The sequence below is a fragment of the Medicago sativa genome, chromosome 1 (genome assembly GCF_051527215.1).
Source record: "Medicago sativa cultivar Bolivia chromosome 1, Bolivia_mono, whole genome shotgun sequence".
Taxonomy (NCBI): domain Eukaryota; kingdom Viridiplantae; phylum Streptophyta; class Magnoliopsida; order Fabales; family Fabaceae; genus Medicago; species Medicago sativa.
The window spans coordinates 11,452,160-11,468,654 of record NC_140749.1 but is presented as its reverse complement, the minus strand read 5'-3'; the positions used below and the strand labels follow the sequence as shown (position 1 = coordinate 11,468,654).

At 34.1% G+C, this 16,495-nt stretch overlaps 2 protein-coding genes across 6 annotated transcripts; one reads left to right on the top strand and one right to left on the bottom strand.

Moving 5' to 3' along the window:
• Nucleotides 1-3,461: 3,461 nt before the first annotated feature.
• On the bottom strand, nt 3,462-12,784 carry LOC146952642 (putative E3 ubiquitin-protein ligase RZFP34). Of its 5 annotated transcripts, none has more exons than XM_085704124.1 (13): nt 12,660-12,784; nt 10,752-12,527; nt 10,071-10,655; nt 9,894-9,981; nt 6,511-6,570; nt 6,363-6,395; nt 5,866-5,943; nt 5,669-5,712; nt 4,981-5,021; nt 4,788-4,870; nt 4,471-4,562; nt 4,274-4,385; nt 3,462-3,902 (listed from the first exon to the last, which is right to left on the bottom strand). In XM_085704124.1, exons 3-13 carry the CDS (start codon nt 10,235-10,237, stop codon nt 3,792-3,794), a joined length of 909 nt encoding a protein of 302 aa, XP_085560250.1. In that variant the 5' UTR covers nt 10,238-10,655; nt 10,752-12,527; nt 12,660-12,784; the 3' UTR covers nt 3,462-3,791. The 5 variants fall into 5 exon arrangements, with proteins under 5 accessions (XP_085560250.1, XP_085560273.1, XP_085560239.1 ...); XM_085704147.1 differs by having other exon boundaries at nt 10,071-10,301; nt 12,493-12,527; XM_085704113.1 differs by having other exon boundaries at nt 10,752-12,784.
• Nucleotides 7,269-8,481, top strand: LOC146952643 (uncharacterized). The gene has a single exon (XM_085704097.1). The coding sequence runs from the start codon at nt 7,334-7,336 to the stop codon at nt 8,291-8,293; it is 960 nt and encodes a 319-aa protein (XP_085560223.1). The 5' UTR covers nt 7,269-7,333; the 3' UTR covers nt 8,294-8,481.
• Nucleotides 12,785-16,495: the final 3,711 nt, after the last annotated feature.

The window sequence follows — 16,495 nt, the reverse complement described above, 5'->3', positions numbered from 1 at the left end:
ACAAAAAAGTAACGTTTGTAGATTATGTGCATAATAAACTAAATACAAAGACTCACCTAAAATTCTCATTGCCCTTATCCCTAAAATTGACCCACCTAAAACCTACAAAGACTTTAGACCAATCAGCCTTTGCAACATAACCTACAAAATCATCACAAAAGTCCTCGTCCACCGCCTCAGGCCGATCCTTAATAATATTATTGGCCCCTACCAAAGCAGTTTTCTGCCAGGTAGGGGCACTTCTGACAACTCTATTGTTTTGCAGGAAATTGTTCACTTCATGCGGAGATCCAAGAGGAAAAAAGGCTATGTTTCTTTCAAACTTGATCTTGAGAAAGCATTCGATAATGTGAATTGGGAGTTCCTTAATTCTTGTCTTCGTGACTTTGGATTTCCTAACGCCACCATAAAGCTCATTATGCACTGTGTTACTTCACCAACTTTCTCCGTCCTTTGGAATGGAAATAAATTGCCGCCCTTCAAGCCAACTCATGGCCTCAGACAAGGTGACCCTTTGTCTCCCTACCTCTTCATTCTTTGTATGGAGAAGCTTTCTCTAGCTATCAATAATGCTGTCCTCCAAGGTGACTGGGACCCTATTCGGATATCTGCAACCAGCCCGCACATTTCACACCTCCTCTTTGCGGATGATGTTCTCCTCTTCACTAAAGCAAAAAATTCTCAATTCAGATTCATCAAGGATCTTTTCGATAGATTCAGTCAAGCATCCGGCCTCAAGATCAATCTCTCAAAATCAAGAGCCTTCTACTCTTCAGGTATTCCTCATCAAAAAGTTACCAACCTTACTTCCATATCCGGTATTCGAAGCACTCCATCTCTTGATAAGTATTTGGGTTTTCCAATTCTCAAAGGTCGTCCGAGGAAAAGTGATTTTAATTTTATTATTGAGAAAATGCAAACTAGGCTTGCTTCTTGGAAAAATAAGCTTCTCAATAGAACTGGAAGATTGGCTCTTGCTTCATCTGTCCTTTCTTCCATCCCAGCCTACTACATGCAGATTAACTGGCTTCCTCAAAGCATTTGCGATAACATTGATCAAACGACCCGTAATTTTTTATGGAAAGGTGCTAACGACAAAGGGGTTCACTTAGTTGGATGGAAGAAAATAGCCAAGCCTAAGCATTTAGGCGGGTTGGGTATTAGAGCAGCCAGAGAGGTTAATACTTGTCTTCTAGGGAAGTTGGTTTGGGAATTGATTCAAAAAAATAACAAGCTTTGGGTCAATATCTTCGCTAACAAATACTCAGCTGGGCAGAATTTCTTATATGCATCCACCATCACCAGCAGCTCACCCACTTGGTCATCCATCATCCGGGCCAAAAATATCCTTATTAGCGGTTACTCGTGGCGGGCAGGATCCGGATCCTCTTCTTTTTGGTTCAGTTCTTGGAGTGATTTTGGCCCTCTTGGCTCTCTCGTCCCCATTATAGATATTCATGACCTTCACCTTACCGTCAAAGATGTTATAAATTACAACGGCCAAAGCTCCCATTTGTTGTACACTTCCCTCCCTCAAGCTGTGTTGGAATTCATCAATAACTGTAACTACAGGTTCAACCCAGCTATTGTAGACGCCTTCATATGGCGTCATAACAAAAATGGAATGTATTCTGCTAAAAGTGGCTACAACTGGCTGCTGTCAGCTCAAGGAATTCACGCTGGCACTCAATCTTGGTCATGGATTTGGAAGCAAAAATTGCCGGAAAAATACAAATTCTTCATTTGGTTGGCTTGTCAGAATTCTATCCCTACTTTATGCTTGCTTCATCACAGGAACATTGCTCCTTCTCCGATTTGTTCTCGTTGCGGTGATTTCGAAGAAACGGTTCTCCACTGCATTCGCGATTGCAGAATTTCCAGAAATATTTGGCAGCATCTGGGTTTCTTGGATCACTCTTTCTATGCGGCATCTTGTGTTATGGACTGGATCAAGGATGGGCTGAACGGTTCTCAGGCTATCTTGTTTGCGGCTAGTATGTGGTGGGTGTGGAGACACCGCAACTCAATGTGTTTGAGCGATGAAGTCATGCCTCTTAACAGATTGACATCGCACATCTTTAATTCAGCTGATGACATAAAGCGTTGTTTTTACCAGCAGAACGCAGCTGCCTCCTCTGTTAGACACATAAGATGGAACAACAATGATCTCGATTGTGCTATCCTCAACGTTGACGGTAGTTGTATTGGCTCTCCAACTCGGACAGGTTTTGGTGGTCTAATTCGCAACAACGCAGGTCTCTATCTGATAGGATTCTCAGGTTCCCTTCATTCTTCTTCTGATATTTTAGAAGCAGAGTTGACTGCCATTCTTCACGGTCTCATCTTGGCCAAGGATAACTGCATTGCAGATTTAGCTTGTTATTCGGACTCGCTTCTTGCTCTCAATCTCATAACAGGCAACTTGTCCAAATTTCATGTCCATGCTGTCCTCATACAAGATATCAAAGATCAGCTTTCTCTTTTGAATTGTTCGCTGCACCACACTCTTCGCGAAGGGAACCAATGTGCTGATTATTTTGCCAAGTTAGGAGCCAGTGCTGATGCGGCCTTCGTTCTTCACTCCTCCCCTCCTGATGACCTCCGGCCTCTCTTGAGAAATGATGCTTTAGGAACGTTGTTCTCTAGGCCTTAGTCTTTTTTCCTTTTTCTTTCTCTGTTTTTTCTTTTTTCTTAGCCTTGTAACCAAAAAAAAAACTAAATACAAAATTAAATAATTTTTCCAGGAAATAAATAAATGTTATTTTAATTTAGACATCAATATATTCCACCAAAAAATAATAAATAATTATTTAAAAAATGAAATGGAATATTTATTGGATATATAAACTAATATATGTTGTTTGTTGAGATATTTATATCAAATATTTTTTTTTAAATTTGAAAAAAAATTAAAAAAAAGAGAATTTGGGTACAACTCCAAACAAAAATATTTGGGTACATGTTTTTTTTTTTTAAAAAAGAATAGAAATAAGTGTATGTGGCAAACTATGCTGTCAAAAATCAAGATAAGGTCTGAGGTTTGATGGTGACTTGGGAATTAAGATAATTATATTTTAAAGAGATCCTTTATTTTTCCACCCCAGTAAATAAGTGCAAACATATTGGGGATAACCGGACATGGTTCTAAAACTACCAGACCAACCAGCAACCATGTTGCTGAAATCCAGAATACTGAAGCCCTTGCAATCGAAGTGGCAAGAACCCCAGACGGACCGGCAGAACCACCCTAAAACAGTGAATCTGTAAAAATCGACAGGTTTACAGTTTAAACCTGTTCAGGCAAAGGATGCCATTTGTTCACACAACAACTAGAAATTATTATAAATCCAAAGCGCAAAAACTAACAAGCAAAGGCTAACGCATCAACATGAAATGGATATGATGCAATACGTACAGAAAAGAAAATGAATGAAAGCACAAGGATACTGCAAATTTGCATATAGTTCAAAAGTGCAAGACTGCATAATTGCATAATTAAAAATATTTCACGTTAATACATGAATGAAAGCTACGAAATTTCAACTACTTGCCCTAACCCGAATCCACCAAACGACAGATTACAGCAGCTGAACCAACTCTTACTCCCCAACCTAAAATCAAACTGAACAATCATTATTCCAATGTGTCTAAGCGCGTTGAAAGTCCAAGTGTACAGCATCCTTGTAGCCAAGAGAGAACAGCATCAAGTACCACTGCCTTCATAACAAATAAAATGAGATGAAATGGAAACTTCCATTTCGTTGAACCAATACATAATTAGTGTCATGTGTTCAGCCTCTTGTTTGTCGTGTGTTGTAGGAATTGCAGTTGAGGCATTTTTGCGCTACAAAATGGAAACGGACATTAGAGGTTTTTCCACAATCATTGCACAGGATCCAAACCTGCATGTAAAGGATAACACTATTAGTGTCCTTGGATTTAAGATGCCAATAAAATAAACCGCAAGTCTATGCTTCTAGGTGCATACTGGAGAAGGCTAAATCAGACTCTAGTAACCACTATTTCATCGATCACCATATATACCTCCATAGCACCAATAAGACATCCTTGGCACAAACACGTATTATATAATACACTCAGTATGAATAACATGTAGTCCTTTTAATTTGCCAAAAATTAAGAAACCAACGGACCAAATTCATATGCGTACAGGCAACATTAAACATATAACAATTACTTATTCTGTGCAGATACCCGTAAGCATACGCGTAGTGTAAACAACCATCAGATAGGGTGGGAAAAAAAAACTGACCATTTTGTTTTGATATGGCTCAGGCATTGGTGTAGCAGCAATCTCCATGTCCAATTTCTCCCAAACCTTTGACATATCACAGACCGACTTTGAACAGAGAGGGCATGTGAACCTGATACACAATTAAAAACAAGAATAAAGACAATATTCAGAAAGAGATGAAGAAAAAGTAGACTTGGAGCTCTGTGAGCACTCACTGGAAATGTTCTCTCATTTCATTCAGACAGCTTTTATGGATTGTATGTCCGCACGGCATAACAATGACATCATTTCTTGATTCAAACAAATACTGCATTCATCAATGTTGGCACCACATGAATCAGATTCCAGCAATTTAAAAAGCAGTTATAATGATATTTGAGATCCAATTTAAATTAACCCTAATTAAAATATTTACAACTCTTCACTGACTGATATAATAACTATTACAGGATTCTTTGAATAAGTCTTTTCTTGTAAGTACTTGTTCAAAGTTTATTAATTGGTTCTAAACCATGAAAGTTGTAAATGTTACCTCAAAACAAACAGGGCAATCATGATGCATTGCTCCTTCCACACAGGGGTGACTGTCTCTCAGCAGAGTTGAGTAGCAACAACCTATGCCAAAAAAAACCATGGATGTCAAATAAGTACTACATTTCATAATTACCGCATTGCTACTTAAAGAACTAAGCAAAAAACACAGGAAAAAAAGTGATATCACTTACCACACTTATTACAATGGAAGAAATTCTCTCGTCCGCCAGTTCTGCGCAAAAATATAACAAAATTAATCAGTTTGAGTTCTGACACAAAGCCAAGGCAATAAAAAGTAAAGTACACTAAAGCTTCAAAATGTATCTAACAAAAATGCAATCAAAGTTATATGCAAATAGTTAAAAAATTGTACAAGAACCATATGGCATTGCATTTTCATTTTTCCAAAAGATCCCTAAAATCAGGATAAAGCTAAGTGCTAGGCTAGTTTAGTTAAGGTCCAAATGAGAAACTATTTTGGGTGGATGTGGAAGTGCCAATATGACATGTAAATTTTATAATAAAGGGTCTTGCTAACTTGTGCCCTAAGGTTGCATGTTAAGGATTCCAAAAAGAGAAAAGGGTCTTGCTAACTTGTGCCCTAAGGGCACATGTTAAAGATTCCAAAAGGGAGAAATTTTGTATTGGTAAAAACAATTTTTTGACTTATAAAATATTGAATGCACGATTTTTAAGACAACTTTACTATATTAAGTTTGTTAACAAATGCCCTTAGGGCACGTGTTAGAATTTTCCTATAATAAAGTAGACTGAAAAACAAAATGAAAAAAGTGATCCCCTGTTGAAACATGTTGCCATCCCTCATAATGATGCAATTTGTTATGTTCCAGACTACAAAACCAGGTTATCAATTCATACCTGCAAATTCCACAGCCATTACAATGGTACTGCTGCTTAGATATCTGCATCATTTAAAAGGAATAAGATAGTTTACTAATCTAAAATTGCAGTTACAGACTCACTGGTCTATGCTTTACAAGCAATCATTGAAGAGAGTATATCTAGACCACAACATCAAAAGAAAAAGGAATTTTATTCCTAGGATCAATACTCACATCATCGTCGTAGAGCTTGCATGTATCACAAAAGTACTTGCCCATGCAAACACCACAATTAACGCAATTTTGCTGCGCCTGAAATTAAGTAGTAAAAATCAGCACAAGAACTTAGCTTCAGACGTTCAAAGCAGAGTGCATACAGTAAAATTCCATATATCATTGTAGTTGATACATTGATTTATTGAACAAACAAAATCATCAAAAACAGTTTCAAGCAGCATAAGATCTATTGCTCTAGGCAATATCTCACAACCACAAAACACCTGGAAGAACCTCCTGACAGTAATAAGCTTAACAAATGCACCATATTATTTTCTTTATGCATGTGCTTATATGTATATAATCTATGCAGAGAGAATTTCTTCATTACAGACTGCAGATAATAAAGATTCAAATCTTCTCAAACCGATAGTTACATCGACCTTTATAAATAAATTCTATATCAGTGTCACAACACTAAAATAACAAAAATATTGAAAAAAACTCTAACCCACCTCTTGTTCAGTGCCACAAAGTGAACATATCACCTGTATACATCAAATTTTTTTATTAGCATTACGGAGGGCATTGAGCACAGAACAGGAAAAGGTTCAAAAATTTGTGAATGTTCAAATTAAGGACGTCCCAAGTAAATAAGAATACCTGTTTGACTTGGTGTCGAGGCATGTCGTGTCTATGCTTATAATCTACGTTGATATCATTCTGCAAAAAAGAATTATAACAAAAGTAAGTACCCCAAAATTAAGAATACTGCCAAACGCAAGAATTAGCCGTCATGGGACACTCTGAAGCCATACTTCTAAAGTGAAAGTGAAACTCAAGTAGAAAGTGATAGATCACTTCATGATGAAAATCGGAAAAACAAAGGACTGCCTTAACAATGCCAAGACAAATAGAAACCAATTACAATTAAATTTTCACTATGCCTAATTTAGTAGTTGTTAGTGTTGTTAAGTAGCGGTTATAGTATAGCAAAGTTCATACAGATCATAATTTTTCCACAATGTGCTATTTAGCAGAATATGTTGTCAAATAGCGGCTATAGGGGTGCTATAGCACTGTCGTAGCGGAAAACCAATAAAATGAACAAGAAAAACTATACTAATTTAACTTTGACAATATTTTTTTAATCCTTAATACATATATTTAATATATAATAGTTAAAATAATCTCACGACGCATTGTTGCATGTTTGACCGACCTTAACAAATGGTGTATACCTTCCTTAAAAGCTGTTATTTTTTTTAATATATAATAATCTTAATACATGTATTTAAGATATAACTTAGTATATAAAAGTTAAAATAATCTCAAGTCACGTGATCGCTCGTGCCGTGTATATTTTCCTTAAGAGCACGCTTCTAGATTGACAATAAAATATGCTTTTACTTACATTTTTTTTTTTCCTTGTATAGCACATTCAACGGTCTTATTCCAAATAATAAATACCCCTCTTGAGCAAATCATGAAACCACACAAGTTTGTTTTCACAGTGAAACTTTTCAAATCTCTATTTTTTGGTCTTTCAAAAATGGCTGAGAGAATTTCCATCGGAAATGCTGGGGACAAAAACCTCAAGCGCAAAATGATGGAGGAGCAGGAGCCAGAGTCAAAATCAGAGAAGGAGCCAAAGGGAATACCACCAACCTCTGAATCAGATGTTGAGGATTTGCTGACCCTAAGGCTTGGCTTCCGCCCAACGCCCACTTCCAAAGCCTTGGAGAAGGGCGAACCTTCACGTTCATCTCAGAATGCTGCTGATGAACCTTTACCGGAGCAAGACGTGAAGGAATTTCCCTGTCAGTACTGTGACAGGAAATTCTCTACTTATCAGGCTCTTGGAGGACACCAAAACGGTCATAAGCGTGTCCGGGTCTTCAAAAAACAGGAAGACAAAAGGAAAGAGATAGATTTACTCCGAAGGATCGTAGCTGCTAATCAACCATACCCTCATCCATTTTCAAGTCCTACTCCCTATCAAGGGCATCCAAATTTCCGTAGTGCTAACTTGCACAACCCAGTTGGCGCCCATGTGAACAATACCTTGCCTTCTTGGCTTGGTTCACCTTCTGGTGGCTATGGAGGGATGTATATGCCAAATTCACCCCTCGCAACACCACAATTTGGGATGACTAATTTTTGGCGTGTAGGTCAAAATGCTGAATTGCCAATTCCACAAAAGTCAAACACTTCGGGTTCGGGACTTTTTGCTCAAGCTAATCAAACTCCTCGATTGGCTGAGGGTGCAGAGAGAACTTCCATCGATCAAATTCATTCTCATGGTCTTCCATTATTATCTCGTGATCCTACTGGAGAAGGCATAATTCAGGCAAATCCCAATGTGCCCTCATCATCAACTCAATCACCCTCAGAGGAACCAACTCAATCAACCTCGGAGAAACTCAACTTGAATCTCCCCCTTTAAGATTTATGTCTTATATAAGGCACATTTTGTGACATGACATCATGTTTTCATGGTCACTCTGATTTAATGTCCTTGTTGTTTTGTTGTTTCAGTTTTTATTTATTTTCCGCATATCTTTATGTATTTTGTTTCATGAAAGAATAAAATATATGTCTCCTTTATAAGCAGACTTATTTTTTCAAGTAGATAGATTACCACTGTCATTTCGTAATGATTATTAATTTGTCCAAACATGTGCAAGCAAATTTCTTAAATTAAGAATCAAATTTTATGACTAAGTTCATGAACTAGTTTCCAATGAAAGATGATTTTAGGGATAAATTGCAAGGTTCGTAACAAATTTAACAATATGAAAGTATAATTTTGTCTTTTCATAATGATTATTCATTTTCCAAACATGTGCAATCAAATTTCTTAAATTAAGAATCAAAATTTACGACCAAATTCATGAACTAATTTCCAATGAAAGATAATTGTATGGATAGATTGCAAGGTTTGTGATAAATTTAATAATATGAAAGTATTATTTTGTTTCATAAAAGTATCACTTTCACCTTGTGGTCTCTTTGACTATTGTGGAAATAGAATTGAAGTTAACCGAAGACCGAAATAATTGAAGTTAATCAGAAAAGGATTTGAATTCTTTAAATAATTATCATAACAAACATTCAATATATTAACTTGTAAATTTTTATGGATAATTAATGTTTATTATCAACATATATGATTATAGCTAGGATCTAGTGATAATTTTTTACATATAATTTTTTTTCTTCAATATTTCCGTTTCATTCTCACATGAGTTGGTAACAAGAGCGTTTAGTATAATAGTTTAAGATATTCGGTAAACTGATACATATACAACACTTTATTCATACATATACATAAATATAATTCACGAGATTATTCACAATTTATTTGGCTAATAATATACATATACTTCATCTTGACTCATATAACAACAAGAATTAGTTCTAATTAGTAGGTGAATTAGTAGGATACTAGTTCAAGACTCGTATACATGGCAACTAATTATCCTTTTCTTGTAATTTAACACAATACCTATGCCATATATTATGTGCTTACATCTTATAACTGTATATTATGTGGTTACATCTTATAACTGACTTCCATGCATTCACTTGGTTAATTTCAACAGTTAAATTACTGATAATAATTCTCTTTAAATGTTCATCAATTTATAGTTGTTGAACTGACTGATAATATATATTTATTTAATGATGTATACGGAGTCATTTATATTTATTTAGATGAAAGGAGGGTCATTTATGTTTTTTTCTTGAATCATCAGTTAGCCCACACATGCATGCATATGCCAACTTCATTTTATGATACTCACATAGTTTTTATTTCAAATATTAGATTTCATAGATCTCATTTCTCTCTCTGCAATTGAAAACACTGGTGTGTTCATATACATACTGTCTATGCCACATAAAACCAATGAATGATGGTGACAATTGAGGAAAGGATTGGCTATATATAAATATGAAATAAGATGGAACCATATCATTTAAGCAACAATCATAGATTTAAAATATGTAACATATTATAAAAAATATATTAGGCATTTACTCACTTTTGCCTCATTGTGACAATGGCGGCAATCAAAAATCTCATTGCAACAGGGGCCCCTGATTCGGCATCTTCTCCGGTAGTGTTGGCATCTGCAAATAAAGTCTAATTTTATGGAAAAAGGAGAGCAAGAAGTGCAAAAATTTGAAAAGCAGAAAAGAGCATATGAACAAGAAATTACCCATGTTCCATATATCCCTTCTCCTGCAAATCATATGTACTTGATTCTTCTCCAGGCAAGGATTCCGGATTTGATTTTGGAGGATAAACGCCTTCTTCGGTCATATGTTTCTTGTCATTGCATTCAAATTGCAGAGGCTCAGAATGCAACACTGCCACCTCGCCCATGATACAAGCTATCCTCAAATAAGATTATCAACTAGATCTAGAAATAGGCAGTAAGCTTAAGGACCTGCATGTACGAACAAATTTAGAAATAATCCTAAAACTTCTACAAGTTATATTTAGTCACCCCATCAAGCCAGGTAAACACCAAACGCATTGTTGATTTCTTGCATACTGCCGCAGGCCAATTGTAATCAGCAACACAAAATCATATTATGAGGCTCCGATCACCACCACCCCCAAGAGAGGAACACAACAAGACAAGTGTACATACAAGAATTCCACATATTACAATGTAGCAGTGGGGTTTTTCACAGCCTTCGGCAGTAAATACAATTAGCATTGAACGACCACTTGATTCCTTGAAGAACTCCCAGAACAAAATCCAACTATAGTGGACCAAACCAATAGAAACTTCAACCTATTTTGAAAGCAATAAATCACTCAATCAAATGCATCTCAGATAACAAAACATACTATTTGTGTTTATTTTATTATCCACAAAGGGCGAACCTACCTTAAAATGCAGTTCAGCGTTGATTCCTCCAGAGACCGAAACTTACCAAAAGCATATATATTATCACTCCATATAGTCTGCACCATGGTAAAATCACTTGGGACACTATAACACTTTTCTTATTAATAGCTAAGTCACTTCAAAGTGAACTGTGTTCACTAACAAATTGAACATTCGCACTACTTCAGGGACTAGGTTAAAAGAATCCTTATGTCATAGAAGGTTTGCAGCAGGGTTGTCTTCCAATGTAGAGAAAAAGCAGGAAGCAAAAATCGGCGTGTATACAAGAGACTAGAAATAATTATATGCGATCCAAACTAGCATCAAAGCCATTCCTCTTGCTGTCCGACAAATAAAAACAAATGGATAGTTTCTATGAATTATGCAAAAAAGATATCCCACCCATACGAAGCTCCAACAACTTCAAAATTGGCTTCAAACTCTTGGTCCAAGCTTGACGAAATAAGACAGTGTGGACAAAAAACATAGCTGTCTATGTTGTTGAGATTCTTTTTGATGCAACTGCAGAAATACAGATGGGGAAGGCATTAAAAGGAGGATTTTTTTTTTTTGCTTCCTGCAGTTGGAGATGGATCAAAATCTGAAACAAAATTGCTGGTGCTGTTTGGTCATGCTTCCCTCCAAAAATTACAGACTCATATCTCTGCAGCATAAGCATTCTACAACTGGGTAGTAGTTCCACTTCGGATGCCCTGTGAAAGACTTCTCTACCTATAACCTAAACTGATATAATCATTAATCTCCCTTGAGTCTCCCATAAAAATTTGCTCTCTCATATCAATTAATATTATTTCCCCAAAGGTCAATCATCTATGTAACTGGAAAAATTGTGTACAAATACGTAATTACTTTACAACACAAACCACTAGAGGCCTGTGATAGGAACAGGACCAGGTCTAGAATTTTGAGTCATAGCATAACAGAATTCTTGCAAAAACTGCGGTGACTGTGTGACATCAAGGTTTTCGATGTCTTCGTATCACAATTACGGACTCTAAACCACAACAATTCAAAACCATGAGTTCAATATGATTCAACTGGGTTAAACCAGTTGAACTAGCTTACTTAAGCTTTCCCAAACACTTGTGAGACTATTCACAAGAGCTTATAACTTATAACTTATATCAAAACAGTTCAACTTTATATCATCTTTTGTTATATTATAGAAATAACTTGTACTTTATAGGACAACCGCTTATCATGGTAAGGGCTTAATTAAGTTTCTCACCCCATATGGGTCATAATTAATTGATTAACGTTAGTTCTTCTTTTCCAAAGTGAAATCTTATTTCAATTTTCAATACAAGCTAATCAATGACACCATGGATCACTACTAAAGACAAAATTCCTTGCCTCCAAACCAAGACCTCTTGATACCCTTATAGCAATGAATCGTGTTATGTATCACCGATACTTCTAATCAAAGGTGTTTCACGTGTACACGACATGAATCAGTGTCGTGTCTGGTGTATGTGTCGGTGCTTTTATAGTAAACACCCTCAAACGCCTCCTAAACATAACATGATATGAAGTAAAACAAACAAAAACCACAACAAACAAAACAAAACAAAAACCTCAACAAACAGGTAAATTTCAAAATTGCACAGAATTCACGAAGAACAACATCAACACATCAGAATATGCAAAAATTTCAACCAAAAACAGCTTCTAATCTAAATCATCATAATAATAATGTTAATAATAAACCAAACTACATTACCTATCACAACAGAACCGAATCCAAAGAAGCTGAAACTGACAGAAAACGCAATGATGATATAACAATCGCACGCACTCAATCAATATCATAACAATTTCACAATCCAAATCAAGAAAGAGTAAATACGAACGAACGGAAATTAAAATGAATTGTAATTAACAACGAACTTTCAACTCTTCACGACGGACGTAATCAGCGAGCGATCGTTGTTCTAATTTCGAATCTCCAATCTTCAAGGAAAAGCACTTTTCTACGGAAACGCGCTTTTTCAGATTTAGAAATGTTGTTGATTGAAGAATAAGCGATTATGAGAGGAAGTTATTTATAGTTGCGAAGTGATATTCGAGAGGGTTCGTTTGAAAATAAGTTAGTGTTGTGTGTACGAAAATGAAAAAGTTAAGTGAAAGCGACAAAGTAATTGAATGATTATCCGTTAATGGTGACAGGGTGAGAAAATATCTATCTGGTGTTTCGTACCGGATCATTTGGATGACGTGGAGATAGATCTGCTCTTGATTTTTGTGCAGATGGTTGGCTAGATTTCATTTAGCTTGTGGAGATTAGATATTTTTTAGTAAAAACAAACTTTGTTCATATCATTAATCATAGCAAATTGAATTCGAAGAAGAATATTCTTAAAACTACGACTTGTATGTGAAATGGCTGCCCTTGCAGGGGTATGTATGAACAATTATATTTGTTTGTCGCATTGTAAACTTAATTTTAAGGGTCATGTTAACTTGTGCCCTTAGGGCACCAGTTAAGGATCTAAAAAAAGAATTAAAACATGTGTGTTGTATTGAAAAAATAAGTTTTTAACTTTCTAAGACATTGAATGCACAATCTTCAAAAATAAGTTTCTATATTTGGCTTCTAAACTTGTGCCTTAAGGGCACAAGTTAACATTTCCCTAATTTTAAAGGTTAAATGGATTGACAATATAGCAATAATATTGCCAAATTCAGAGACACCTAAATGTTCAAAATAAATAGTGTTTACAAAGATGTGTTGATCATTTTAAAGACAATCTGATCAAGATCTTTATGAACAACTGACTGCATCGTCGATTGGTATGAAATTGATTTGTCCTCGATTGCTGTTAGTATTGCTCGTTGCCAACTAGTTCATGCTGAAATAAATCGTTGAACGTTGCTTTAGAAGCAGTATGTCGCAACACTGATTCCCCTATGCTAAAAAACATGACATCAACACTTGTAGTAGTTCGGACTTCTTTTGCATAGATGTTATGAGTGATGTTTGCAAAACTATGGAACCCTACACGACGACCATGCACAATCGAACATAATTCTGCATTACTCCAACAGTTTTGGATTAGTTCACACCCAAAAAAGAAATGGAAAGCATCTTCCATATCAATCTCACAGGAAGGGCAATGGTCGGGTGATATGTGCTAAAGAGTGATATATTTCATGTGTTAGTTTAGGCATTTTAGTGACTTGTTTTGCAAGTTATCTGTAGAAAAGCTCCAATTTTATGCAAAAATGTCATTTATGCTTTATGTGCCTTACTCTACCCTTCTTGTGCAGGAAAATACAAGCAAAGACCAAGAAATCAACCAAAGTTGCAAGGTAACTCGCTTCAAGCGAGTTCTTCTTGCTTGAGCGAGAAAACTCCAGAGAGCCACTATCAATCTCGCTTCTAGCTCGCTTAAGCAAGTTCAATAGGATAAGGTGTTACGTGGCAGTCATCCAGTGGCCAGCGTGGGATTTTTAGGGATCTGATTTTTAAGAGAGAGGGACATGGAAAAACTTAGAGAGACCATCAAGGAGCTAGGAGCTAACAAGGATTGAAGGTGGAGTCACAAGATTCATTGAGAAATCAAGGCTTGGTATCATCCATCTCTTTTCTTCTCCTTGTAAGGTTACCATGACAATGAGTAGCTAAACTCTTATTGTTGGGATTAAATATAATCAACTCTACTAGTATGTATTACTTTTTAGTATGATATTGTATGATTCTATTATCTCATGATATTGATGTTATTCTTGATTTCTATGCTTTTAATCTTATGGATTTGAATTGTTATTGAAAAATACCTTTTGAATCTAGGTTAGAATAATGTCTATTAAACTCTAAATTCTAGAAATAGATTTAAGTTTAATATTCACATAAAGTATTGAATCTTAATGCTATCATATCGGCAAATAGGTTGAGAAATCGTCGATTGACCGATATGATTGAACTCACAAGCTTACTTAGACATGAATAATGTTTGCCGAGCAATACGTGAAAATATCGAGTGATAACTAGAATCTGCAATACTAATCATAAGAATACATATAAGTTAGGTTGATGAAGTTTAATCCTAGCATATTCATTTCCCTGTTAACTTGGGATACTCGATATGTTATTAAAACAACCGTTGTCGCATCACTAAATAAGCTATAAAAACTTGGATTTCAATAGATTGATTTCAAGATGTGTAGTGAGCATAAAAAAATAAATTAAGATGTGTATTTTTCCTATGATTAGACATATTTATAAGATTATTGTTCGTGTTATGCATAACGCTTATTAAAAATATGCAAACCTCAAATAATGAAAGGAAACATCCGCAATTTATGATATAAATAAAATATATAATGAATAAATCTTAGTTGTTTAAGGCACTGTTTGTTAAGGTTTGTAAACGAGTTTATAACTTATAGCTTATAAGTTCGTATGACAAAAAAATATCTATTTGGTAACGGTCTTTTCTACACGAGTTTATCACTTATTTCACGAATTTATAACCTATTTTTCATACGCTATTTCAAGTAGCGTTTGAACTTATAACTTTATAGCTTATCATCTTTTGTTTATATTTACCCTTATCATTTTTACCAAGGCTCTGTTTGATAAAAATAGTGGATAACTAATAAGCTAATTGCTAATGACTGATAGTTTATAGCTGATAGTTGATAACTGAATAAAACTAGTACATGTAAGAATAAAATGTATTTTCTTATAGATATAAAAAGTTTGATTACGATAAATAATTAAAAACCAATTATATATCAATTTATCATTTAAAAATTAATTATATAATAAATTTGACCCAATTTAATGAAGAAGAAAATTCAAATGTATTTTCTTATAGATAATTTTTTTATTAAAATAAATAATAAAAAAATTCAATATCAATTTATAATTTGAAAATTAATTATATAATAAAAATAATAAAAAAAATTCTATATCAATTTATAATTTAAAAATTAATTATATAATAAATTTGACCAAATTTATGTTGATTTAAATTTAATGAAGAAGAAAGTTCAAATTTATTTTCTTATAGATAATTTTTTTTCATTAAAATAAATAATTAAAAAAATTCTATATCAATTTACAATTTAAAAATTAATTATATAATAAATTTGACCAAATTTATGTTGGCTTAAATTTTATGAAGAAAAAAAAATCCAAAGACAAATAAATAGTTTGAATATAAATAAAGGATAATATTTAAAAAAATAAAACATATAGAAATAAAAATAAAAAAATTACAAATGATTTGTAAATATATATATATATATATATATATATATATATATATAATTCACTATATATACTGAAATTCACCTATCGATACTCATAATATTTATACTCGTTAGTAAATTAATAAAATTATCTTAAATTTATATTGTCTAAATATAAACACTAAGTTAAAATAATGATAAAAAAAAAACGATAAGTGAAATGCTTGGTGGAGAGAATCAAAGTAGGTATAGGGAATTTATTGAAATAATTTTGCTCAATATTTTTGAAAGAATGTTGTATTATAATACTGTTGAATATTGTTTTATCTATAACAAAATATAATTTATAATAATAATATATAAAGGGACACAACATTTTAGATTTGACCAAAAGAAAATATTTTAGGTTGGATTTGTCACGATTTCAAACGCAAATTTATCTTAATGGTACATATTATTTAAATATTTAGTTAAAATATGAATTAAATTCATTATAAATAGAAATTTCCACTAAAAATTCCACTAAA